Source organism: Cryptomeria japonica, chromosome 10, assembly GCF_030272615.1.
Source record: "Cryptomeria japonica chromosome 10, Sugi_1.0, whole genome shotgun sequence".
NCBI classification, from domain to species: Eukaryota; Viridiplantae; Streptophyta; class Pinopsida; order Cupressales; family Cupressaceae; genus Cryptomeria; species Cryptomeria japonica.
Genome location: NC_081414.1, coordinates 285,490,859 through 285,517,055, shown reverse-complemented (window position 1 = coordinate 285,517,055; position 26,197 = coordinate 285,490,859). Strand labels below are relative to the sequence as shown.

The 26,197-nt window shown below is 34.4% G+C and overlaps 2 protein-coding genes across 2 annotated transcripts; one reads left to right on the top strand and one right to left on the bottom strand.

Moving 5' to 3' along the window:
- Positions 1-8,055: 8,055 nt before the first annotated feature.
- On the top strand, positions 8,056-9,612 carry LOC131055547 (UDP-glycosyltransferase 83A1-like). Its single transcript, XM_057990014.2, has 2 exons — positions 8,056-8,563; positions 8,654-9,612. Exons 1-2 carry the CDS (start codon positions 8,056-8,058, stop codon positions 9,610-9,612), a joined length of 1,467 nt encoding a protein of 488 aa, XP_057845997.2.
- A 12,830-nt stretch (positions 9,613-22,442) lies between these two features.
- Positions 22,443-25,924, bottom strand: LOC131055548 (UDP-glycosyltransferase 85A5-like). Its single transcript, XM_057990015.1, has 3 exons — positions 25,405-25,924; positions 24,470-25,314; positions 22,443-22,706 (listed from the first exon to the last, which is right to left on the bottom strand). The coding sequence occupies exons 1-3, from the start codon at positions 25,922-25,924 to the stop codon at positions 22,443-22,445; spliced, it is 1,629 nt and encodes a 542-aa protein (XP_057845998.1).
- Positions 25,925-26,197: the final 273 nt, after the last annotated feature.

Sequence of the window (26,197 nt, the reverse complement as noted above, 5' to 3'; positions counted from 1 at the left end):
GCAGCTGATTGAAGTCTCACACTGGATGAGCTGGTGAAACACTAAGTTTCCTTAGGTGCATAAGATCAAAAATATGCATCGGATCAACCGAATAGACATGTTGAGTTGTTGGTATAGAGATTGAAGGATATGGTTATCACTTTGACAAACATGTTAATTGCAGAATCGGTCTATTGATGAAGAAGGCAAGTTGGAGTAGAAGCAGACAAATGGAGATTGGTGAAGGTTGATGACATGGTGTCATCACGGTGTTTACCAGTAAGTATGTTCACCAGTAAAGCTGACAAAGTGCAGATGCAAAAGGGTCTCATCTATTGAAGATGTGCATGAGGTAGGCTAGCAAGTGTGCTGACTAGTTTAGGTGCTCCACTGGAAGAGAAGAAAGGTGCAAGGTTGATGATAGACCTGTTGTATAACCGACAGGGTTAGTGAACGGATGGATGAACTCGGATGTGTGTTGGTCAGTGACAGAGTCCAAACTGACATGGAGGCCTGAGTTGAGGTGGGCATCGAAAAAGTGGCCACATGGAGGTGAATTTGCATGCATGCATAGGTCAGCGTAGTGTGTCACTGAAGTGTTTGTCAGCAAGGTAGATGGTGGTAGGTCGACATTTATATTGACTGTGTGATTCATGGGATTTGTAGAAAAGGTTTGTGGCTCAAGGTGAAACTGACAACAAAGATCCAGGACAAACTGATTGAGAAGATCAAAGTAGCTGAAGGAAACCACTAAACCATTCTTAGTGATCGACCAAGAGATCAACCAACAGATTAAAAGAAAATTGCTAAATATGGAAGGCGTTTTATGAAAGGCACGACAATGGCGGTGTTGATTGATGTGTTGCAGATCATTAATCAAGGCAATTAGATGTGATGAGATCTAATTGGATTTGGTTTGCCTCGAGGTTGATGAAGAAACCCTAACCGTCTGAAGTTTGAATTATTTTTGGTGGGAAGACTTGTTTATAAATATGCAAGTCAAAATTGATGAAAGTTGCTACTATTGAATGAGAGAGTGGTGGTGCTGCTAAAAAAGTGAAATTAGTCAAGTGCTCAACGAGAAGAAGAAGAAGAGACTGAGTGTGAGAGAGAATAGGGTTGAAGAGTTCAACCGATAATAGTGAGGCAAATGGTAGTCTACCATTGAGTCTAAGAGAGGAGTATACTAGTGGTGACACAACCGACAAAGAAGAGTCATAGAATATTGTAGAAAAGGCAACCTGGAACCCACAGGAATCAAATGGTATACATGTGACTAAGTTATCAAGATCGGTGGTGAATAGCAACAGTGTGACTTAGAGAAAAGAGAACTGGCAGAGAAGAAGAAGAGACTGAACTGTAAAGGGTGCAATAGAGAGAAAGGTGCAACAAAGAATGGGTTGCAATAGTTGATAAGGTTGTTGCAGTGAGAAGGTGAGGAGAGAACCGACAAAGGATTAGAGAGAGAAGAATCGGTTGAGAGATTCACTTTAGAGTTACAAAGTTCTTTTTTAACAAGGATTTTAGTTTTGTATTTGATTATATTCATTGTAGATCACTCAGTTGGTGCTCGGTGCAGGGGTTGGTGCTCCTTGGGTTGGTGCCCTAAAGCAGGAGTGGTACTCCTTGGGTTGGTGCCCTAAATGTTGCAACCAAATGTTTCATTATGAGGTTGGATTGGAGCAGTAGTCTCCAACAACACTTCTCATCGAGGTTTTCCCATCTTGGGTTTTCCTTGTACATCTGGTGTTATGTGATGTCTCTTTTATGTGTGGTTACATTTGTGTGATTCTCCCATCTAATCGGTATGTCTGCTTTATGATTAGATCTGTTAACTGGTATACACACTTATGATTGACAAGGGAAACATTTTTTAAATCACTTATTAACCCCCCCTCTCAGTGACATCTAGTGTTCAACAAATTCTTTTCCTTGTTATGTTTGCTTTAGAGGGAATTTTTGTCTCTAAGATTTCTTCATTAATTCTTTCTTTCCTTAGAAATTAACAAAATTTCAATTAACTCATTTATTTTCATAGTTGTGAAATCTTAAAAAACATCAATTGTAGAGACCACAACATCAAAGTTGGGAATACTTTTTTTCTTAATGACATGATTGTCATCCACCTCTTCAACTCCAATTTTATTTGACTTACTATACCTTCTACCTTTGTTACAATATTATTTAAATATTCACTATTTGTCATCTTTATAGTTTCAATTATTTTCCTCATTGTCTATAATTTCATAATTCATGCACCATGATATACATTATTATGTATTTTATATGCTTTCTAGAATAAATAGCACCGCCTATCTTAGAAAAAAATTGCTTGATTAAAGGCATCTTGAATCAGAAGGGGCTTCATCATATTTATATTATTTTCTTAATAGTCTCCATTTGTTGATTATTCAATGCATTAAATGTATTTAGATTCATTATTTCTCCATACCCTTGTTGTACAATTTCTCACAGATATTTAAAATTGAGTAGGGTTATACCATAGTACACTAATATGTGAAACAACTCCCTTCAAAGACAATAATTAGCATATTAGATAATATATTTCTAGCCATGTTTATTATAAAATAAATTTTGTATAATGAGCCAAAAAATTTACTTCCCATATCACTTTAAATATATTTTACACATATAATAAGTCTTTATATTAATTTATTTTGATGAAAAAGTATTAGCTTCAATTGATAATATACTTAATTCAAAAACAATCATTTATTACTTTAAAAATCATAATTTTAAAATTTAAAAAAAAAATTAATAAACAAGAGTTGTGATGTAGCTGAAGTCCTTGTCTTTTGCCAAAAATGGGAGATTTTTCTAGGAAAGTATAGTGACTAAAGTTGGAAACTTGAAAATATGTAAGATTGATATAACCATGATTTGTCACAATCACTTACATCTAACTAGCTATGTGATATATTTTAAAAGCAACACAGTATCTGAAGGACAAATGAATTTTTAGGTTTACAATGAGGTGGAAATTTTATTTACAAGCTTTCCTCTAGTTTATTAACATTCAAAGCATTTTTTTAGGAAACTAAAACATCTATGCAAAACAACCACAATGTGAAGGATCCAACAAAATGTGAGAAATACTTGTCCTATTCAAAACAACCACAATGTGAAGGATCAAAACTTCTATACACTCAAAGAAGAGTGAATAAGTTTAGACAATATTAATTGCTAATCCTATTACTTCACTACTAAATGCAAAGATATAGTTGGAAATGATTGAAATGGTGAATTAGTAACTGATAGTTCTAGAGAAGTGAGAAATGGACTACAAAGTTAAATAGTAAACAAGTATTGACCATCTTTTGAATCTATACAAGGTTAGAGAAGTTTAAGCCACATAAAAAATAACACATATCTATTGGCACAACAAAGAGACATGTCTTTTGAAGATGTGAAATACTTTGTTGATATGACTTCAAAATGTAAAATAAACTAAAAGTTTGACTTATTAGATCAATGATGGTTGTTTTTTTATGGTTTATTTTACTTAAAAACACATGGCCGATCATTTTCCTAGGATTTTATTTTCTCCATATTCCCTAAGAGTATTACACATTCTTCCATTATTGTAAAGACACATATACATGTATTTGATTCATTTTATGGAGCATGTCACATGTGTTGTGTTTACATTTTGCATAAATGTCCAGTAGATCATTTAGAAGACCCATGTGTGGCAAAAATCTGCTTCTAATTATAATGTTTTATATTTCATATCCCAAAAAATAAAGGCAATCAAAGAATAGTAGAATAAATATTTACAAGGCATAAACTTTCATTCTTAGCTATAGTTTTTTCCAAAAATGCAAGTCTTACAATTGTATTTTGGTAGGAATCTAGCTAGAAAATTTAAACAACTACATTTTCATGTTGAATAATATTTAACGAAATATTTGAATCAATGGAACAAGTATTTACTACACTTTTTACTTCCTGGATGCTGTTCACATATAACATATATGTGAAAAGGATACAAAAATTCCTTGCCAAGGATACAACTAGAAATGCTTTTGAATGAGTAACTGCTAGCTTTGGAGCGGCAAGAAACAATAATGTGCAAAAAAATAATGAAAGGAATTATGAAAATTAAATACACCCCAGATGATACATAAAGGAAGAAGAATATATAATTTGAACATGCCTATATAGTATATGATACAGTTGGAGAGAAATAATGCCATAGATTATGATAACCATGTGCTGCAACATATGTGATATAGAATCAAAATGAAAATCAATTTAAATCCATGGCATACAAATTTTAGCAATAGTGACATACTCTATGCACTATGTAAGTGGTGAAAACAAAATCATGACAAGAAAGTCACATCTCTTGCAGCCATCTTATTGAACAATTAGCAAACCTATAACCTATTCCAAAGCTCTTGCTTTGTCATAAAGTGAGACCATGCTATGGATGAGACTGTTGAAAAAAGCATTTGTCCAACCTACATTTAATATTGTATGAAGAATGGCCAATTTATTTAAATGTGGAAGAAAGTTCCTCAACATTATTGTATTTTCTAGAACTGAACTAAATCTTAAAAGATTAAAATATCTTGGGTAGTTAGCCTTGGTCTATCACTATCGAGTGCAGCTACAACACTAAGGACAGGAAAATTATATAATAGATCATTTTTACATTTTTGGTTTAAAAAAATACTTGTATAAAACCAATCGTAACTTAATTGCATTCCTTTGGAAATCCATTGATATCCTTTGGCTTTCCTTTCAATGTTAATGCGACAAAGATACTTAAGTTTGAATGATAATATTAGTAATAATTTTGAGATTATTTTAAATGAGTACTCATTTTCAAAACATACATCTAGAAAAAGTTGGCATTAAAGAATTAAATAGAACTAGGGCCCCTATCCATTGAATTTTTATGTGTGATAATAGATCTAGATAGGTGCATGAAATTCATAAACCAAAGACCATGGCAAGAAACTTATCTAAAGATTTTTTATAAATTATATCATGGAGTGGACAATGTTGATGAGGAAAAATATTACATAACCTTAACAAACCATAATTTTAATTGCAAGCTTCCCCAAATCTACACACTTGAATTTGGATGATACCATTATGACAACATTACCATTTTTATAACTATCAAGCTTGTTAATGGGGCCCTCTTCATCTATGAAAAACAATGTTATATAGTGAATGGTGTTTCCTTTGTGCAACCTGACACATCATCAAAGCTTACAAATTACTATAACATTAGGGGAAATTTAGCCTTAGGCAGCATCCCTGATGACCTCAATGGTAGATCTCGTTACCTATAGACTACTATGATACCTAGAAAGTATAGGATGTTTATTGATATGGTGTTCCAAAATTATGCGAGCACCATTCAATCATGTCATTTAGATGGGTACTCTTTCTTTGCATAAGGGTAAGTTACAAATCTTAAAATTAATGATACCTTTCTCATTCTCTTGCTTTCACTACATTGATCAAAACACCCCTTTGTTGTAATTTAATACAATAGGTGGAGGAGAATGGACACTTACAAGCAAGAAATTCTACAATCTATTCGATACTGTTGCTCGATGCACAATCCTGGTCTGTCACCGAATCAATAGTGTTCTACTACCCATAAATAAATCTTCCCCATTGACATACACACACACCTATGAATCTTAATGTGTATACAATCATGTATATACACCCCATTCGAATTCTTCAATTCACTTTGGTAATTTGTTAAAAAAAATTGATGGGTTGTTTATTTATAGCCAAATTCATGGACTGGCATTCTTGTAAGCTTAGATAACACAAGAATGTGGAGCCTAAGGTTAGAGGCATAAGAAAATAACCTAAAATGATCCAATTGTGTACAACTAGAAATAAAATTGCTAAAACCATGACATGTGACTTAATTCAAGATTTTCCCCAAATTTCATCATGTAGTCAAAATCTGGAAAACATAAAAAATGGGAAAAGTTTGCAGGAAAAGAATTACATAAGCCTAACAAAGTAGAATTCTTCTTAACATGAGATGAACAAAAACAAATCTCTCGACCGCTACTGGTTCAATCCATTCACAATAATCAGAGACAAAAGACACCTTCATTTACTAGATAGAATTGATTTAAAATGAAATAAGCGCAACCTAAAATGATCTGACTTTTTACAGATTTAGAAAAATAAAGCTCACCAAAACCATGGCAAGCAACTTACCTCAAGATTCACAAATTGTGCCATGCATTAATAATTCCAAAGAGAAAAAATAATTCTTTTTAAAATGGGATGAGTCAAAACCAATCTGTCTACAGTTGCTGCTTCAATCTATTCACAATTATGGAAAATTAGATTGAAAAATATCATTGCTACTATTTTGTTAGGAATATATGCAAAATATGCTAGTAGAGACAAGCTAGGTGAACTATGACTCTGGAAGACCTTCATGCAAGTACTTAATTCATAAACAAGAAGAAAATCATTTTCCTATGTTTAAGTGTATCCACAAAAATCTATTAGATTTTGATGCTCAATAGACTACCCATCTGCACGACCTTTTGTCTATGTCATGAAGCATGTAGTAGACACATGCCTCTACCTGTGCTCACTAGAGAACTCTAGAAAATGTTTCCAACAGATATAATGACACATTTAATTGCGATACATAAGAAAATCATTACAATTTTTTCAGCGCTCAATTTTAATTAGTTACCAGATTTTTTCCTTCAAGAATTTTCGAAAACCCCAGCAAAAATATGGTTAGCCAATTAAAAAAAACTGCAAATCCAAGAAAAATACTTTAATTAAAAATAGAATGCTTGAAACTAGAATAAATTAGTTTAATTTTTGCAAGTGTAGTTTCAAAGTCCAAAACTAATCAAAAGAAAGAGTACCAAAAACATTAGTCTTTGTCTATATATTGGCAATGACTAATAAATTAGATATCATTGTCAGCTAATCTTTTAATACAACATTTTTCATATATATATGGGAGATACAATTTTAACATCTTTCATATTTTTACTTGTGAATAAAGTCCAAAATCCTTCTTCACGTTGTTGTTCTTATTTACTATAGGTTCATAATCTAAAATGATAAATTATTAATTATTATTTTTTTGTTATTGCAAGAATAGATTTTTTCATAAATATATGATTTGAATATATTTCATTTAAATAATTATGATCTCAAATGACAAATCATATAACGAGTATGATTTGTTGTTTGTGAAACAAATAAATATGTAAAAGTATAAAATTATCTTGATCATAAACTTACAAATTATAGATGAACACTATAATACAAAGCCAAACACTATAATACAAAGCCATTTTCATTAATATCACAATTACATTAACCATTACATTAAAAAAAATAAAAAAATCAAGAAAGACTACCTCATAGGCATTATTGTCGTCACCAACTATCCCCACTCGTTATGCAGTGTAGTCGAAATTCAGCACTTGGTTCATCCACTCTTATGTTTGTTTCCTTGTTGTTTGGATGGGCTCGACTCTCTATGCCATGTAATAATGTGCTCTATAGCCTCTTTAGATAGATTCTATTGCCTGTTATTCTACAAATTTTGTCTATTTTGTGATATTCCTTAATCAATTTTTCGCTAGGATGATTTCGTCGATTTTATCGAGCACGGGCTTGGAATAAGTCGGCATAACTTCAAATCCTTATTACGTCCAAACAAAATCGACCAGCGTGTCGGATTTTTCTAATATATTTTTTAACGAATGTGGGAACTGGGAAGCCAGCAATAATATGCTTTGGTCATCATCATTCTGGAAATTAATTAATTTATTCTATTTTGTTATGTAAATTTTTGCCGCTGGATTATGCATTTATATTGCTGTCTGCATTCATAAGTTGTACACTTTCCTTTGTAATAGATTTGCTTCCATCCCTATTAATACTACTTGAAGTTTCCCAAGTTAAATGTAAGTTAGGATCGTACTTATAGGAGAGATTTATTTTCCGCTTCTCGAGTTCTCCCTCTGTGATCCGCAACGCAACTGATCTGGACGTTCAATTGCAGGCATAGCAATATTTCAAGAGCAAATGGGTATATGTGGAGAAAAGCCCCACGCACTACTTGTGCCTTTTGCTGCTCAAGGCCACATAAATCCCATGATGCAGCTGGCCATGAATCTTGTTTCCGATGGCTTTCTTGTTACATTTGTGAATAACGAGTACAATCAGTCCCGCATGTTGGAGTCAAAGAAGACGGCAAAACTGGGACATGCAAATGAAGTGGAGAATAATCTTAGAATGGTATGTATACCGGATGGTCTTCCACCGGATTCAAATCGGGCAGACCTTTCAAAATTATTCAGCTCACTGAGAGACACGCTTGTTTCTTCACTGCACAAACTTATTCAAGACATCAACGAAACGGAAGCACATATTGTCACTTGCATGATTGTCGACGTCAGCCTTTTTTACGCTCTGGATGTGGCGAAACAATACAATATTTCGTCTGCTATTTTGGCCCCGATTTCTGTTGCTTGTAATGCCATATGCAGTAGCGCTTCAAGCCTAGTCTCTTCTGGGATTGTATCTTGCACTGGTAAAACCAATTTTGTTAGCTGCGCATATTTTCAAATTTCAAAATTTCATTATAGAATTGAGTTCAAAGCGTGATTGCTTGTGATTGCAGGACATCCGAAGGTGAATGATATGATCAAATCTTTTCCCTCGATGGCCCCTTTGCATTCTACACTATTTCCATGGATGTTTGGGAGCGAAGCCGAAAAGGAGAAACAGTTTGAGTCTCTCATGGATTTGGAAAAGGCTTTAGAGGCGGATTGGATTCTGTTCAACTCCTTCAACCTTCTGGAAGAATCGGCAATCAAAGAATACCCTCAAAAAGGTGTCGTGGTATGCCCAATAGGTCCTCTGATTTCATTAAACATTCTCGAGGGAAAATCAAGAGGCCCACATAAGGCTGCCTTGTGGGCAGAGGACGTGGAGTGCTTGGACTGGCTGGACAGACAGGCTCCCCAGTCTGTCATCTATGCTGCCTTTGGAAGCTTGACATTACTCAACGAAAAACAACTACAAGAGCTGGCTTCAGGATTGGAGGCAACCGGCAGACCATTTCTGTGGGTTGTTCGGTTTGATTTGATGGATGGAACGACCGGTGCATTACCTTCAGGATTCGTTGAACGCGTGGGAGATCGTGGGTGTTTTGTTTCATGGGCTCCTCAACTGTCGGTTTTATCTCACGCTGCCATTGCTTGTTTTGTTACACACTGTGGATGGAATTCTACATTGGAGAGTATTAGCATGGGTGTGCCGATGCTCAGCTGGCCATACTTTGCCGACCAGTTCATCAACTGTTCTTATATTGTCAATGAATGGAAAATTGGGTTCCAACTCACTGGAAACACAGAAGGAATAATAGAGAAGAGGGAGATTCAAGATGCTGTGGAGAGGCTGCTAGTTGGAGAAGAAGGGTGTGAGATAAAGAACAGAGTTTCACTGCTCAAGGATGGCGCACGGGCTGCTGTGAGGGAAGGTGGATCATCATATGTTAACTATAAGTTGTTTATCCAGACGATGAAAAGTAATGTGAAACGACCGCAGTCTCTCCAGGCTAGAGGAGGAACACCTTGATTTCTGTGTGAATTATTGAAAGAGGAGAGGTACATTTATTTCACTGCAACCTAGATAAGCATCGTCCACTTATAGGAAACTATAAATCCTAGGTGATCAAACTACAGTTATATATATATATATATATATTTGACAGATTCTATTTGTGTTTGGGAAAGTATAATATATTTTCATAGCCTTCTTTGAGAAGTTTGGGGGACCAGTCTCTGTGGGGTGGTCTTAGCCTGCCCACCACCACTCTTTCTTTCTAGCCCCTCAGCTTTGACTCTAGTTGTTGGTCTAGAACAGGCAAATTTTCTCACCCCTCTTTGTTATAGCATCTCCTCGTGACATTTAGTGGTCCGAGGAAGGAAAAAACAGATGAAGACGACAATGATGGATGGATCTGAGTCTCTAATGTCATTTTAGATTGTGTTGATGTATAGGGCAAGTTGGATGATCAGGATTCTCTCCTCATTCAACTGCTGTTCTTGTTCTTCGGATTTTTTTTGCTTTCGTTCTTAATTTCTTGCAAAAGGATGGTTTTTATAATAAAAAGGCATTTCATAGATATGTATGGTTGGAAGATATGGTTGGACTTAAAGGGCACAAACTAAGCTTTAAGTTTGTATGGATTAAAATTTTTTAATTGCCTTTTTTTCTTTTTAAAAAAATGAGTTATAAGCACCACAACAATTATACACATTAATGTGAATATCCCACTACAATAAACAACAATACTCTACATATTTTATATCTTAATGTACTAATAAAAAAATTGATTTAGAAGAATATATATATATATATATATATAGATTAAATCTTATTATATTATCAAATTATATAAATATATTATATTATATTAGCTATTCATATTATACAATAAAATATTATAATATATTATATTTTATAAAAAATATTACACTATATTATATATCTAAAATAATATAATATTATATATAATATAAAACTTATGCAAGATATTAAATGTTGTACTATATGTTTTAATATATCAAATATAAAATATTGACTTTGTTCGTTTTTCTCTTTCATTTGAGATGATCTAGTGAGTTAAATGTTAAGAAACTCACAAAATTATATAATACTATAATAAATATTTAAAATAATATAATTTCATATTATAACATTTTAGTATTTAATATGTTTTATTATATTCTATTTTTTCAAAATATAAGCTATAATATAATATAATATTATATATAATATATATAATTATATTCTAAATTTTTACTTTAGAGTAGATTATTTTAGATCAAAAATAAGAGTTTTGATTAGTTTATATTGGGAGAGGCCCGAATTATTACTTAACTACTACATGGAGGAAAAAGAAAGAAAAGCCATGGGACTAAAAAGGAGTAAGAACCCAAAACCCCAATGCTAACTACCAAAAAAGAAGAAGAACTAGTGAGCACCCAAAACAAGATGCAACAAAACCAAAAAATAGATGAGACTAAAGATTAACAAACCAAAACCACACAAACTTGCCCCACTGAAGGTATGAACAAATGGTCTAGCTAACGGGGGGCTTCTCAATATTCAAATCCTAACTCATAGCCTTCACCTTTTCAGAGAACGAGAGTCATTTGTTGGATCCTTTACCAAATGAAATTATAGAAGGTGACTCTGGAGTCACTTTCACCTTGGGCATTGACATCTCCATGTTAATTTTAATGATCAGATTAGGAGAAAGCAGATAGAAGATAATTCAATCAAATTTGCATAACATATACCTTGGGAAAACCCTCCAACATGAGGGAGAGTAACCCAACTATAAAATCTCTTGTTGAAGTAATTGAATACAATATGGCCAACACATAACCAATTATAAGGCCACTAACAAGGTCGATTTGCAACTATAGAAATAGTGTCGATTTATACTATGTATTGACTATCTTGATGAAGGTATAAAACTCACCTAAGTCTGAATGCAAAGTGGAGGAGAGCGATCCGATTTGTGTTTATTCAATGTTCAGTGAATGTTCTTCAAACTGTTGTAGATATGTATATTGACTTCTGTAGATATTCGATAATGATGGAGAGGGAGAATTGTTCTATGTATATACCCATACGTGGGTGTCTCTTCACTAAGGGTCGACTTAATACCAATCAACACGTCTTTCACCAAGGGTCAGTTTTATTAAAATCAACATGACTTTCCCCAAGGGTGGTGGACTATAGAAAATAGTTATATTTTATTAACTAAAGGGTTTATTTAAATTGGTAAATATAAATATGTAAAGCCAATAGACTACTTGCATATTTGATTGAAGTCGGCTAAGGAGACTCCCACTACTACAATCAACAACACTCCCTCTTAGCTAGGGAGGAGTTCTTCCTGGTAACTATGTCATGGAATGACATTCACCATGGGTACTCCCAAAGGGTAAAATAGTGTTCATCTTGGAGGAACTCAACATGATGACATCCATCATGGCTACTCCCATGTATGTCTATGAAAATGTACACATGTACATCACAGTCACTCAATGTGATATCATCATCGCATCATGACATTCACCATGGCTACTCCCAGAGGGTGAATAAACACAAGCGCTAAGTCATGGAGTCTCTCGACATGACATCCACCATGGTTAGTCCTAGAGGGCGGAACAAGGGATTTCACCTCAAACTTCTCTCTCATAGAGAAAAATTCATTAATAAGGGCTTGCACCTCAAACATCTCCCTCACATAGAAGAATGCATGATAGTACATCTCATGAAATCACTGATGCTAAGACTCCCTTTTAGAAAGTTCTTTATTATCCACAACTCCAAGCTTGTCTCAAAAATGCACAAACTTCACTTTGGCAAGGGGCTTGGTGAGAATGTCAGCCATTTGTTCATCAGTACAAATATATCTCAATTGAACAACTTTAATCTGTACCATATCTTTGATGTAGTGGTATTGAATCTCAACATGTTTTGTTCTATCATGGAATACTAGATTGATAGATAGCTTCACACAACTTTGATTGTCACAATGAAAAATAGTTGGCTCCAAAGTTTGTCCAAACAATCCTACAAGGATTTTTTAAAGCCACACTACTTCTCGAGTTGTTACACATGCTGCAATATATTTTGCCTCTCTTGTGCTTAGTGCTACTGAAGACTGCTTCCTGCTACACTAAGAAATCATAGTAGATCCAAAAATAAAGAAACAACCAAAGGTGCTCTTTCGATTAGTAACACTCCCTGCCTAATCAAAATTAGAATAGGCTTCCAGATTTAGGTCCAAAATTGAATAATATTTCAAGCCATATCCAATTGTGCCACACAAGTATCTCAAGATATGTTTAGTAACAACTCGATGTATCTACCTTGGTTCACACATGAACTGACTAAGTGCACTCACTACATAGAAAATATTTGGTCTAATGTTAACTGGATACATCAAAGATCCAATCAATTGTTTGTACATAGTAGGATCCAGAAGATCTGAACTAGTTGCAGATTCACTCAATTTCTTCCAGTTAGTTTTCATCAATGTAGACATAGACTTACAATCTAACATCCCAAATCTCTTCAAGATTTTAAAGGTGTATTTTCCTTGACTTGAGATAATCTCATTAGGCCTCTGCCACACTTCCAAACCTAGAAAGAAATGCATGAGTCCTAGGTCCTTCTTCTCAAATTCTAACGTCAACTCCTTCTTGCATCTAAAGATGAGATGTTCTTCCCTAGTAAGAAATAAGTCATCAACATATAGGATCAATATTAAAGCTTCCCCATTGGCTATCTTGAAGTAATGATTCAGATCAACATCATTCTTGTAGAAACCCAAACTCATCAAGTATTTGTCAATCCTTTCATACCATGCATGAGGAGCCTACTTAAGACCATATAATGCTTTCTTCAATTTGCATACATGAGACTCTTTCCCATGAATCATTAAACCTTTAGGTTTCTCAATGTATACCTCTTCTTCAATAACACCATTGAGAAAAGTTGTCTTCACATCCATCTTATGTAGCTTCCATCCCTTAGCTGCTTTAATGGCAATAATGGTCCTGATGGAAGTATAGGGAGCAACTAGAGAAAATGTTTCTTCATAGTCTATTCCTTCTTTCTGAGAGAAACCACGTGCCATAAATCTAGCCTTTTACTTTGTAATGCTTCCATCATCTGCATGCTTTATCTTGAGTAGCCACTTGGAAGATACAACTGACTTTCCTTTAGGTCTAGGTACAATATCCCAAACATCATTTTTAGTAATGGATTGATATTCTTCATCCATGGAATCTTTCCATACTTGCTGATTTGAGGCTTCCTCAACACTGGAAGGTTTAGTCTCAATAAGATTACTCATCAATGCAACATAGTTAGAGAATCTCTAAGGTTTTCTACTTTCTCTGAATGTTCCTCTAGGAGTCATGAACTTTTATGCATCCTGCATAGTGTTCCTTTCCCAAAAAGGTCTCTTTCAATTCACAATAATATCTCTAGGCCCATCAGTAGGATCAAAGGGTTCAATTGGATCAATATTCTCAACTGGTTCACTAGACTCCCTTTGAATCTCAGGGGTATGATCAATGTCCATGTCTCAAGGATTCTTGTGATCTTCATCATCTATCTCCATGCATTAACCTTTAGATTTTTTGAATGCAACATCTTCTTCAAAGGTGACATCTCTGCTAACCTCTATATGCTTCTAACCTGGAATGTAGATTCTGTAGGATTTAGAAATTTCACTATAGCCCACAAATATTCCTTTCTTCTGAGAAGGATCCAACTTAGTTCTATTATCTTTAGGTACATGAACATACACTGGACAACCAAAGATTCTCAAGTGACTAACTTTAGGCTTCACACCTGTAAAGCCTTCTTCTAGAGTCATATTCTATAGTATCTGATGAGGACTTCTATTCTAAACATATACTACTGTCTTGAAAGCTTCGACCCAAAGAAATGTTTGAAGGTCTTGACCATGGATCTTGGATTTTGTGGCTTTAACAATGGACCTGTTCTTTCTTTTTGTAAGCCCATTTTGTTGTGGGTTGTAAGGGACACAAAACTCCCTCTTAGTTCCTGCCTCAATATAGAAATCACGAAAGCTTCCAAAGGTCTATTCACCTCCATTATCAGACCTTAAAACTTTAATTCTCTTTCCCGAAAAGTTTTCTAGTTGAGCCTTAAATTATTTAAATCTACCTAGGACTTCATTAGACTCTTTAGACCTTAAGAAATAATTCCAAGTCTTCCTAGAGTAATCTTCTATGAAAACTACATAGTACAAAAATCCACTTAAGGATGCTATTGACATTAGACCACATGAATCAGAATGTACAAGATCTAATACTTCTTTTGACCTACTTTCACTACTATGAAATGGACTTTTAGTATTTTTACCCATGGCACAACCTCTACAAGTACCATCATGTACATGACTAAGTTTAGGAATTCCTTTAGCCATCTTCTCCAATGATGGAAGAGTCGTGTAATGTAGATGACCAAGTCTTCTATGCCATAGTTTGTTGGAACTAGAAGATTCATGTAGAAGATATTGAACTCGACAAATGGAAAGCTTGTACAAACTCTCATGCCAATTCCCGATCACATGTATAGTCTTGGTGTTGGATTTCTTTGGCCATGCAAGAACTCTCCCTTCTGAAAATACTACTTGATAACCTTTGTCCTCCAAGACTAAAATAGATACAAGATCCCTCTTGATTCCTGACATGAATAAGACATTACTTAGATGAAGGGGACTTTCAGATTCTAGGTTGAGAGATGTAGCACCAAATCCTTTCACTAAATAACATGCATCATCTCAAATTATCACTTGAAGGTTAGACTCCCTTTCCACCAAATCGGAAAGATGTTCATGATAGCCTATGATGTGTCGAGAAGCTCTACTATCAATCATCGAGGTGTCACTATCTGTGGGAATATTAATTGATAACGAAGATATGAAGAGGAATCCATTAGCGTTGTCTTGTGCTTCCTTTTGAGTTGAGACTTCATTAATGATTTCTATTTGGTTCTTAGGCCTTGCCAAACAATCTCTTTCATAGTGACCAAACTTGTCAAATCTAACACACTAAATGTGGGAGAGATCTATCTTCTTTTTATTTGAATTAGGTGCAAAATCTGATCTTTGATCTCTATTCCTCTCAAAGTTGCCTTTCTTCCAATTTCTTCATTTCTCAGTAGATTGAGTGGCTAGAACACGAGTGTCTTCATTTTGAGAGCCTTTTCCATTTCTAATTGTAGCCAACCTAGATTCTTCTTAGATGCAATCAACACGAAGACAATGAAACTTGGGCAACTTTGATCTCCCACTGATACTTTGAATGAATGGCTCCTAAGAATGAGAAAGGCTATTTAATGCCAACATGACAAGATCCTTATCCACTACTTGATCTCGAATGGTGCTTAGTTGATCCCTCAACTCTAAGATATTCATGAACAATGATATGATTGTTTCTCCTTTCACCATCTTGACTCAATGAAGTTGTTTCCTCAATGCAAGAGACCTACTTGTGTTTTTGATCTCATATAAACCTTACAAGGTTTTCAACATGTCTCTTGAAGTTGTCATTTTGGAAATGAGAGACACTAAGTGATCCTTCATGGAGTCAATCAAGATCTTCTTTTCTTTTATGACATTCTTCTTGAATTGAAGTTTGTCACTTTGATCTTCTAGCTCAGATAAATCTTTTTCTTCCACAAACTGAAAAATATGATTTTCTTCAAGTGCAATAAGAACTCTAAACTTCCACAAAGTGAAGTTTGAAGCACCTTCAAGTCTATCTTCAACCTTAAGGACGTTCACCATTTTTATTTTGAGGATTTTATATTGCACCTTGAAGGTAAGAGATGAAAGAGAACTTCATTGCTATAAGGAAATTTGATCACGATCTACTTCATTGTGGCCCTGACACCATGTTAATTTTAATGATTAGATTAGGAGAAATTGGATAGAAGACAGTTCAGTCAAATTTGCAGAGCATATACCTTGGAAAAACCCTCGAACATAAGGAAGAAAAACCCGGCTATAAAATCTCTTATATATGTTAAAGTAATTGAATACAATAAGGCCAACACATAGCCAGTTATAAGGCCACTAACAAGGCCAATCTGCAACTATATTAATAGTGCTGATTTATACTATGTATTGACTACCTTGGTGAAGGTATAGAGCTCTCCTAAGTTTGAATGTAAAGTGGAGGAGAGCGATCCGATTTGTGTCTATTCGATGTGTTGTGAATGTTCTTTAAACTGCTGTAGATATGTATTCGATCTGCTGAAGATGTATATTGACTATTAAAGATATTCGATAATGATGGAGAGAGAGAACCGATCTATGTATACACCCATACGTGGGTGTCTCTTCACCAAGGGTCGGCTTAATACCAATCAACACGTCTTTCACCAACGATCAGTTTTATTAAATCAACACGACTTTCACCAAGGGTCGCGGACTATAACAAATAGCTATATTTTATTAACCAATAGTTCATTTAAATTGAAAAATATAAATATGCAAAGCTGATAGGCTACTTGCGTATTTGATTGAAGTCAGTTAAGGAGACTCCTGTTGCTACAATCAACAACACTCCAAACCTGTAGTAGGGGAAGAGTCTGAATGCCTCTTCTTCCAAACCTTCTTCTTCTCGATCTCGTCTTCGATAGCCTATAGAGTTGCCAAATTTCTTTTAAACGTTGATTGATCTACACAATCACATCCACTATTTTATTTTCATCCACTATTTTATTTTGTGGGACACTTGGTTTCTTTGAATATACCCCATTTCCTTCATTGTTTTCTTCTTGTCAACTTTTTTGTTCATTCTCTAATATAGCCCATTTTCTTCATCCTCCATTCTTCCCATTTTTCTATCTTCCCAGTAAAATCGTTAGTTGCTTCCAAAATTCTCTAGTCTTTGTTCTTCCATAGACAAGCTAGAAGCTCTGGAATCTTCTTCAATGAGGGCTTCTAATCTATTAATTTTATTTCATTCCATATTAAGTTGACCCAAAAGCTAGCATATAATATCTTATTGCTTATTTTAATTGTCATAGAGTTCGTTAACTTTCTTTGAATAGATACAAAAGTACCATTTTCTTTGGAATTTCTCTGGTGAGGGGGGGTGAACCAAAGGAAGGGGTAGAAGGGGTACCCTCTTTGTTAACATGGTTGTTTGGGGTCGACTCTGACCTAGTAGACCAAGAACAGGTAGAATTCTTAGAGGCATTCTCGTCATCATTCGACTCTTCAACAATACTTATAATAGTGGAGGGACTGAAGATTTTTCTAGATTTAGCCATTTTGTTAGGGTCAACTCAGTTAGGGGTCCTTTTAGGTTTAGGAGTGGGGATAGGCTCTTTGCAATCTGGGATATTTGAAAAATCAACACATAGAGAAGGAATAGAAGGATTAAAAGTTGGGCCACTACTAGGGTTTAAGTTCAGATGAAAATTGTAAAGTCAAAGGGTAAGCCCCTAGTGTAGGGGGAGGACATCCTTGGTTTTGGCCATTGCTATAGACTGAGAAATAGATAAGAAAAGCCAGTACAAGAAATTAATATTCAACCCATACCTTAAATGGTTAAGAATGAGGAAAATCTATGAATGGAAGCATTCGAACCTCTCATCCATGGTGATGAACTTCATGAGGAGCAATGCCACCTCTTTCCATATTCCAGGTAAGTTGTTCATTTTGAAACCACTCTAATAATGGGCCACTTTTTCTCCCAACTTTGGGAACCTTTTAAAATATTTTTTATAATTACCCTTGGCTTCTTAGGGAGGGTCGTTCCTTTAACCACCAAACCCATAGGAGCCGTAATAGTCTCCATAGACATAGTTAATTTTAACCCACCCACTTGAACTTCACCATCCTTCCAAGATTTGGATGATTATTCAATCAAAGTAGGGTTGTAACCTTTCATACCTTCAACATATGTCTACATATTTCCTTACACCACCTTATTCCAAAGAACCCCATTTTATTTAAAATTGTGGCAACTGTCTAGATAGCTAAAACCAGCTTTAGGAAAGGGACAATAAAGGGTGTATTGCTAAAAGAATAGCTATCACAAGACTTAACAAAGCCAGTCCTTTCAAATTAATTATTTGTAGTACAATGTGGCCAAGAAAGAGACTGAAAAGAGTAATAATTTTTATAATTCTCATTCAGATATCTGTCTTCAAGTATCATGGTATAAATAAAATTAGGTAATTCATGTAGTGTCGCCCAGAGTTTTAGGCCTCGATAAAAAAGCCTAAGTTAGCCAACCTATTTGAAGTCTCATTTCCTTCTCTAAAGGTGTGATGATATTTGATGTGGCCAAGTGTAGCAATCATATATTGGCACTTAGTGATTTGATCCTTCACCCACCATTCCGGCTTCACTTTGCCTTGCAACATCATAATTAGATATTTTGAATCACCTTCACTGATGATTTGTTGGTAACCTTTGCCTTTCATAATAGTGATGCAAAAGAAATTTGCCATTACTTCCACCATGTTGAACCAAAAAGAAGAGTTGAGAAGGAAAATCAATATTTCATAAAAAATAATAGGTGTTATAATATATAAATATATAACATGTTATGAATATATAATGTGACATAAAAGATATAGATAAAATTCTATAGTAATTCCAAAAGAAATTCGCCATTACTTCCACCATGTTGAACCAAAAAGAAGAGTTGAGAACGAAAATCAATATTTCATAAAAAATAATATGTTATAATATATAAATATATAACATGATATGAGTATATAATGTGACATACAAAATATAGATAAAATTCTATAGTAATTCTTTCTTTAGAAATAATTTTTTTTATTGATGCACTAAGAAATAAAATGTACATAGAACAATGTTTCTTTGGTATTGTAGTAGGGGTATTGAAACAATGGGCGTGTACAACTATTGTGGTTCTAATAGATCAAATAGCATAAAATATTAAAAAATAAATAAATAGAAATAAAGTATTTTGAGTGTCTTAATGCCATATGAATCATTACTCCATAACGCAGCCACAAACCAAAGATTATTAACAAAATGCTATGGTATAAAATATAAGAGAAGTAAGCAAGAAGAAATCATCCTAATATAATATTTGAAATAAAAAAGTTGTTACAACCAATGAAATCATGAATTCTTATAATTTATAAACTTGTAGAATAGTTTTATTCTTAGATACCTCCATATCTTTAGTTAAGCAAACTATATTATGTACACCATTAGATATTCATACATATTTTTTTTTTAATTTTAAAAATTGAACGAATATTTCTTATTTTGTTATTTCATGAGATAAATGTAGGGATTGGCAAGTGTAATTATTTATGCTTAAAATGAGAATTGTCATAAATTTACTATATCTTTTATAAAAGGAGAAGGAAAAAGTTCTCAAAATATGTATTATGACATCATAAATTTTTTTAGAGTGATTTAAAAATTTATATCATTTATTTAGATCACACCGCAAAAACTAGAGAAACGGACTCTAAGGCAGGGTTCCCATGGATGGGGCTTAAGATCTGTTTTTAAGGAAGAGGTGATCCCATGGAAAATATATTTTTTGGCTACGAGATTATTTGGAATCTTTTCCAAAAAAATAGAGCCCCTACTTTTTAGCCTTGAAAATCTAAGCTGATGAAAATGGGGTGGGGCTAGAAATTGCTCCACTAGCTTAGGAATTTATTATATTATTTGTCAGTCATTTAATTTTAGAAAAAAAAAACTAAATTTATTTAACACCAATTTACTTAAATTTAGGAGTTCAAGGTTAAGTTGTTTTGGAGTACAAAGTTAATGACATCTTTAAATTTAGGAGCTTAAATTTTTAAGTTGAAGTGCAAAACAAAATTCGTCAGACCACCAACTTAAAAATATTCCTAAAAAATCTCAATAGCTCTAGCTCTATTTTTTAGGAACCCCCCTCCATGGGACCCCAACCTAAGTGGTCTCTAGCTACAGAGAAAACTCCTCGAAAAAGTTTTGGTTCAAAATAGCTAAGCTCTTGAATGACACATAAATCATATATTTTGGAAGTTTTTTGTCCAACCATGATAAGAACTCCACTTCCTCTGCCCAAAATCTTGTTCTCATTGTACCAATTGTCCTTTTAGATTGGGCATAAAGAAATTGTGATCTATGGAATAGACTCTATGTTCTTTTGCCAAGGATATGTGAATTGGGATTTCTAGTTAAAAAATGGAATAACTCTTTTGTGCTTTCAAGAAATCTAAGGCTCATTAGGTTATGGAATTCCTAATCTTTGCTTCCTGTAAGTAGCCATGAAAACCAGCTAGAATAGATTTGGGACGTCGAGGGAGCATATTTAACCATAAGATGTTTTGTAGGTGAACCTACCACCAAGATCATATGCAAATCAGTATCCTTGGAAGAAGATTTCTTATAAGAGTACCTACTACAAATACAACACAATAAATTATAGGACTTTTATTATTGGATGTTATTATTTTGAAGGAAATAAGAGTTGGAGCATGATAGAAGGTAGGGTATGAGTTACTAAAACCTTTCCATATATATTTGGTTTTTATTATAGATTTATTTTTAATGTTTTACTGAACATAGTTTTTCACTACACATCAAGTTCTCTATTTTATACAAGTGAAAAAATAGTAAATTACGGATTATTTTTTTTAACAATATCTATGCATTAGGTATTGATGTCTTTGTTTCAATAAAAAAAATTGAATTTCAATACACAAATTATTTTATGCATAACAACATGTACACCTATGTCTATATTATAATTAATTTAAATTAAAAAATTAATTAAAACAATGCAATAAAGCATTATGAAACAAAATGAAAAGCACTAAATATTGGTGTCAAAAATATACATTTAAAAAATTAAAATTTTATCCCTTTTATAAGAAATTTATGCATGGTGACATTAATATCATTTTAAAAAAAAATTATTTACTTTTAAAAATAAGTTATTGAAATATATGTTAAAAAAATTAATATTGTTTACTATAAAAAAACAAATTATTAAAATTTTTGTGAAAAATATTATAATTTAATTTCAAATTTAAAAAAAGTATACATGTTTAGAATCTATAGAGAAAATCCCATAAAACCAAACATCTTCAAATTTTTAACAGTTTAGCTACTATATGTGTTAGAAAGTGAAGATTTAGTTGAGAATGTTGATTTCAATTTCCTATTTCAACCAAAAAGTGGGACTCACTATTGTGTGATTACCCTCTATCAACCTATCCCAAAAATACATTTTGAAAGGGTACAATTTTTGTAATAATATGACATCCCTTCTCATTTCATAGTTTAAAATATCCAAATGAACAATCTAAACTCTTGAGTAAGGAAATATAATTAGGCAATGAGAAAGTTAAAAAACTGAATGATTCAAGTCTTCTACAACAATTGTGATCAAGTATGCTATGGTATTCCATGTTGCAAGAATACACTAACATGTTGTATGACTTCTTGAGCATCACATCAAGATTTGTGTGAGATTCTTTCAAAAGATTTCATACTTGAGATAATATCTCGTCATTTTAGCATTTTGTCATTTGTTTAGTCTTTGTCCTTATAAGGCCATGCATCCTATCACATTGCCAAAAATTATGGATGTGAGAGAACTAACATAGGGTTTGATATAGGCAAGCCTCTATCAACATAACCCTTTTCCCTATTTTATATTTGTGTAGTTGTAGATCCAATATTAAGAAAGTTACAAGTGAGTAGAGTAGACAATAACAAATAGTGCCAGAGTATAAAATATCAGTTCTTAAGGTAGCAAGGGAGGTCTAAGGATGGGCAAAACAACCAAAATGAAAAAACTTGGGAGCTCTCTCTGACTGTCTCTCATGGCAGCATTTTGCTAGCTGCTTTTGGCCAGACGTTCCTCGTGTGTTGCTTGTCTCCCTCTAGTTTTCCTATGGCTGAAGCTGGGGGCGAGGGGGGGCTTTACAGGCTTCCCAACTGGTTGGGTCCCATATCGTTGTTGCACATGACTGCCATGCTTTTCAAGAGAACCCTCTGATGGCAAATTATTCCTATTTCCCTTCTTCTCCTTAGTACCGTTTTGACCTTTTCGCAGAACTTGAATCTTTGACTTATGCGAGGAAACTCCAGGGTGGAAGCCCTACAAAGATGGGGAAATCTTCTGGCAGTCTTGCTCCTCAGGATAAATGTGTGGTTAGTGCACATCAAGTGGAGGTACCTGATGTGTTAGTTAACTCAACCATTGTTGAACTTAGCCTCTCCTTGGTTGGGAATTTCTGGGCATTTCGTCCTTGATGCAAGGACTTCGCGGGGTCATAACTTTTGACTTGGTTGTCTGATTGGGCTGAAATTTTACATGGACATAAATCTTGAGGAGTTGATTGGATTGTCGATCTTTTCAAAAAGGTATTATCATTGGAATTTCGATGGTCGAATCTAATGCTATGGTCACTGGTCTTTTTAGTGGTGGTGCTGGTGGTTTTTAAGGATCCTTTTAGTTTCTATTGCTATCTTGGTGGGCCTAAGGCCAAAACTTGGTATTTCTGTGATTTTTGAATAAATCTTTACCTCTTTGTAAAAAAAGATTCTATAAAATTATGTTGTCCTTTCAATGAAACTAATCAATAAAATTTGCAAGAAAAATATTTTGAAACCCTAACAAGGGATTATTTTAATAGAAATTAGATAAATAAAAACCTATCTTCCTCTAGTTGTTATTGAAGAAACAATTGCCTACAATGAAAATGATCCCTGCCATGTTTTCTTTTATAAATGTATGCAAAATGTGTTTGTGTAGACAAGCCACATGAAATTGGGAAAAACCATCCTACAACCATAGATATTTTGCAAACGACACCTATATGTTTGTGTCAAGAGAAAGTTTAATGGTTTAACCAAAAAATAATTGCCATAAGAATCTTAGGGTATACACCTTATAATGCATCTCTTGTGATTTTATTGGACAATTGTTCACTCTTCCTTTTTTATATGAAAAAACAAAGCTATCTTCTTACTAGAGCACAAGTTTAATTGAAATGAGAGGAACCAATACCTATCTTCCTATAGTTCTTGAAGGCATAGTTGCCTACTATAAAAAGGATTCCTTGCGTGTTTTTTATTACAAATGTATGCAAAATGTGTATGTTTAAACAAGCCACGTAAAATAAGGAACTGCCTTCCTACTGCCGCAAATATTTTATAGAAGACACCTATATGTTTGTGTGTCACAATAACATTTCATGATGTAACGAATAAAAATAATGTCATTAAAAACATAAGATATACATCTTATATTACATTTCACATAATGTTATTAAATAAATATTTTTTTTTAATGAAAACCAGAACTATCCACAGCAAAAACACCAACAAACAATCATTGTTTTTTTCATCCATATTTAACAATTTACAAAATTAATTAAAACGAGAAACATTAGGCTTCACCTTTCATATTTCAACAAGAACTAATGACAAAATTGCTTAACCGAAAAGATTAGTTCCCCACCTTATGAGCAGGAACTTAAAAATGTAGTGATATTAAATAAAGTAATTATTTAATATGCATGGAAGAAGTAGAGCTGGTCACGTTCACTTGTTGAAAAAATTACTTATAGAAGGACGGTGAAGCAACAATTCAGATCACACCTCAATTGTGACTACGCCAAGTTTATTTACTGAGGACTTTAAACAGCGGAGTATTGGGAAATCAATCACGCTAAACAGTGACTTATATTGGGATGAAAAAGCAAGAATTCAGGTCACACTTTAATTGCGACTATGACAGGTCTATTTGCTGAGGACTTGATGACGGTAAACACTGACTAATCAAGTGTTTTTCATGGCATTTACGAACTTTCTGAAGTTGATATTAGACGACCCCCCTTCTCTCACAGCAGTCCTTACCATATTCTTCAGCGTACTCATTTTTTCACTTATCTCAGCACCTTCCTTACTATCTAATAACCTCTCGACTATCTCCTGGACCTCACGTTTCTCTATAATCCCTTTCATGTTTGCATTCAAAGTCAGCCCGACTCTCCACTCTTCTAATATAAAGGAGCTGTCTATAAACTGGTCTGCAAAATAAGGCCAACAGATCATTGGAACACCCATGGTGATGCTCTCAAGAGTTGAATTCCACCCGCAGTGCGTGACGAAGCAGGCTACAGAAGGATGGGACAAGACTCTTAGCTGTGGAGACCAGGACACAAAGCAGCCAAGATGTTTTGTGCGTTCCATGAATCCTGACGGCAGCACTGCAGGCTCTCCATTAAGTAGATCACACCGCAGAACCCACAGAAATGGTCTCTGAGTGGCCTCCAGCCCCAGGGCAAACTCCTCCAACTGTGTTTGGTTCAAAATAGCTACGCTTCCGAATGCAACATAAATCACAGATTTCGGAAGCTGTTTGTCCAGCCATGAGAGGCACTCAACTTCCTCTGTCCAGAAGCCCGTGCTCATTGTACCCATTGTCCTTTCCGATTGGGCATCAAGAAATTGTGAAGGAATTAAGGGACCTATGGAATAAACTTGATCTTCTTTTGCAAAGGATTTGTGAATTGGGATTTCTAGTTCATTTACAGTATTGGTAAAATGGAATAGCCCTTTTGCGCTTTCAATACATCTAAGGGTCATCAGGAAAAGAAAGTCCTGATCTTCGCTTCCTGGAAGGAGCCATGGAAACTGACTAGAATGGATTTGGGGCGCCCAAGGAACGTATTCGACCATACGATGATCAGTAGGTGTACCTGCTACAACAAAATCAGAAGTAAAAGGTTGAACAATATTCCTTTTAAAGAGTACTACAAATATAATACACGAAATCAGTGGTTTCTTACCTTCGGAAGTTATAATTCCGGAAGAGATAAGAGTTGGAGCATGATAGAAGGTGGAGTATGAGGCAGTAAGCCCTGTCCAAAAGACAGCTCTTGATATATCCAAGTGCTGGGTTGCCTCTAATACCCAGTAGGCTGAAATTAAGTCTACAATCAAGCAGGTAACAGCCAGTCCCTCCTCCTCTTGGATCTCATCAACCAGTTTACAAAGTAAAGGCCCACAGGTGGCCTCCATTGATCTCACCATCTTCGAAAACTGATTTCGACTTTCATGAGGACCTAATCCATCAGAGATCGACAATAATCGAATACCGATTTCTTGAGCCTCTCTGACTAAGCTCGACTCTTTGTTACTATTAGCTCCTACCATGCGTTCGTGTTGATAGTCGGTGTTAACAAACATAACAGCAAATCCCTCCTCGACTGCAAGCTTCTTCGCTAGCTGAAACATGGGATTTATGTGGCCTTGTGCAGGAAACGGGACCATAACAGCAAGGAGCTTCTTGTTTAGAGTACGACCCATTTGCTGTTTCACCTCAGAAAACTAGAATTAAGAAGAAATTGCAAGTAAATATGAGCACTAACAGTACTAATTGGAGAATAGAATGCGGGATGCTGCTCTATATAAGGCTTTCAGCACAGTATAAAACAAAAGCATATAAAAGATACTTCGGGACGCACTAGAAAGGGCATCTTGAGGGGTCGCTGAATAATATTTTAAGCGCTTGAATTTCAGAAGGATTTTTGGAAAATTCTAAATTATTAAGACAAATGGATGCCTCGTTGAAATGAGACA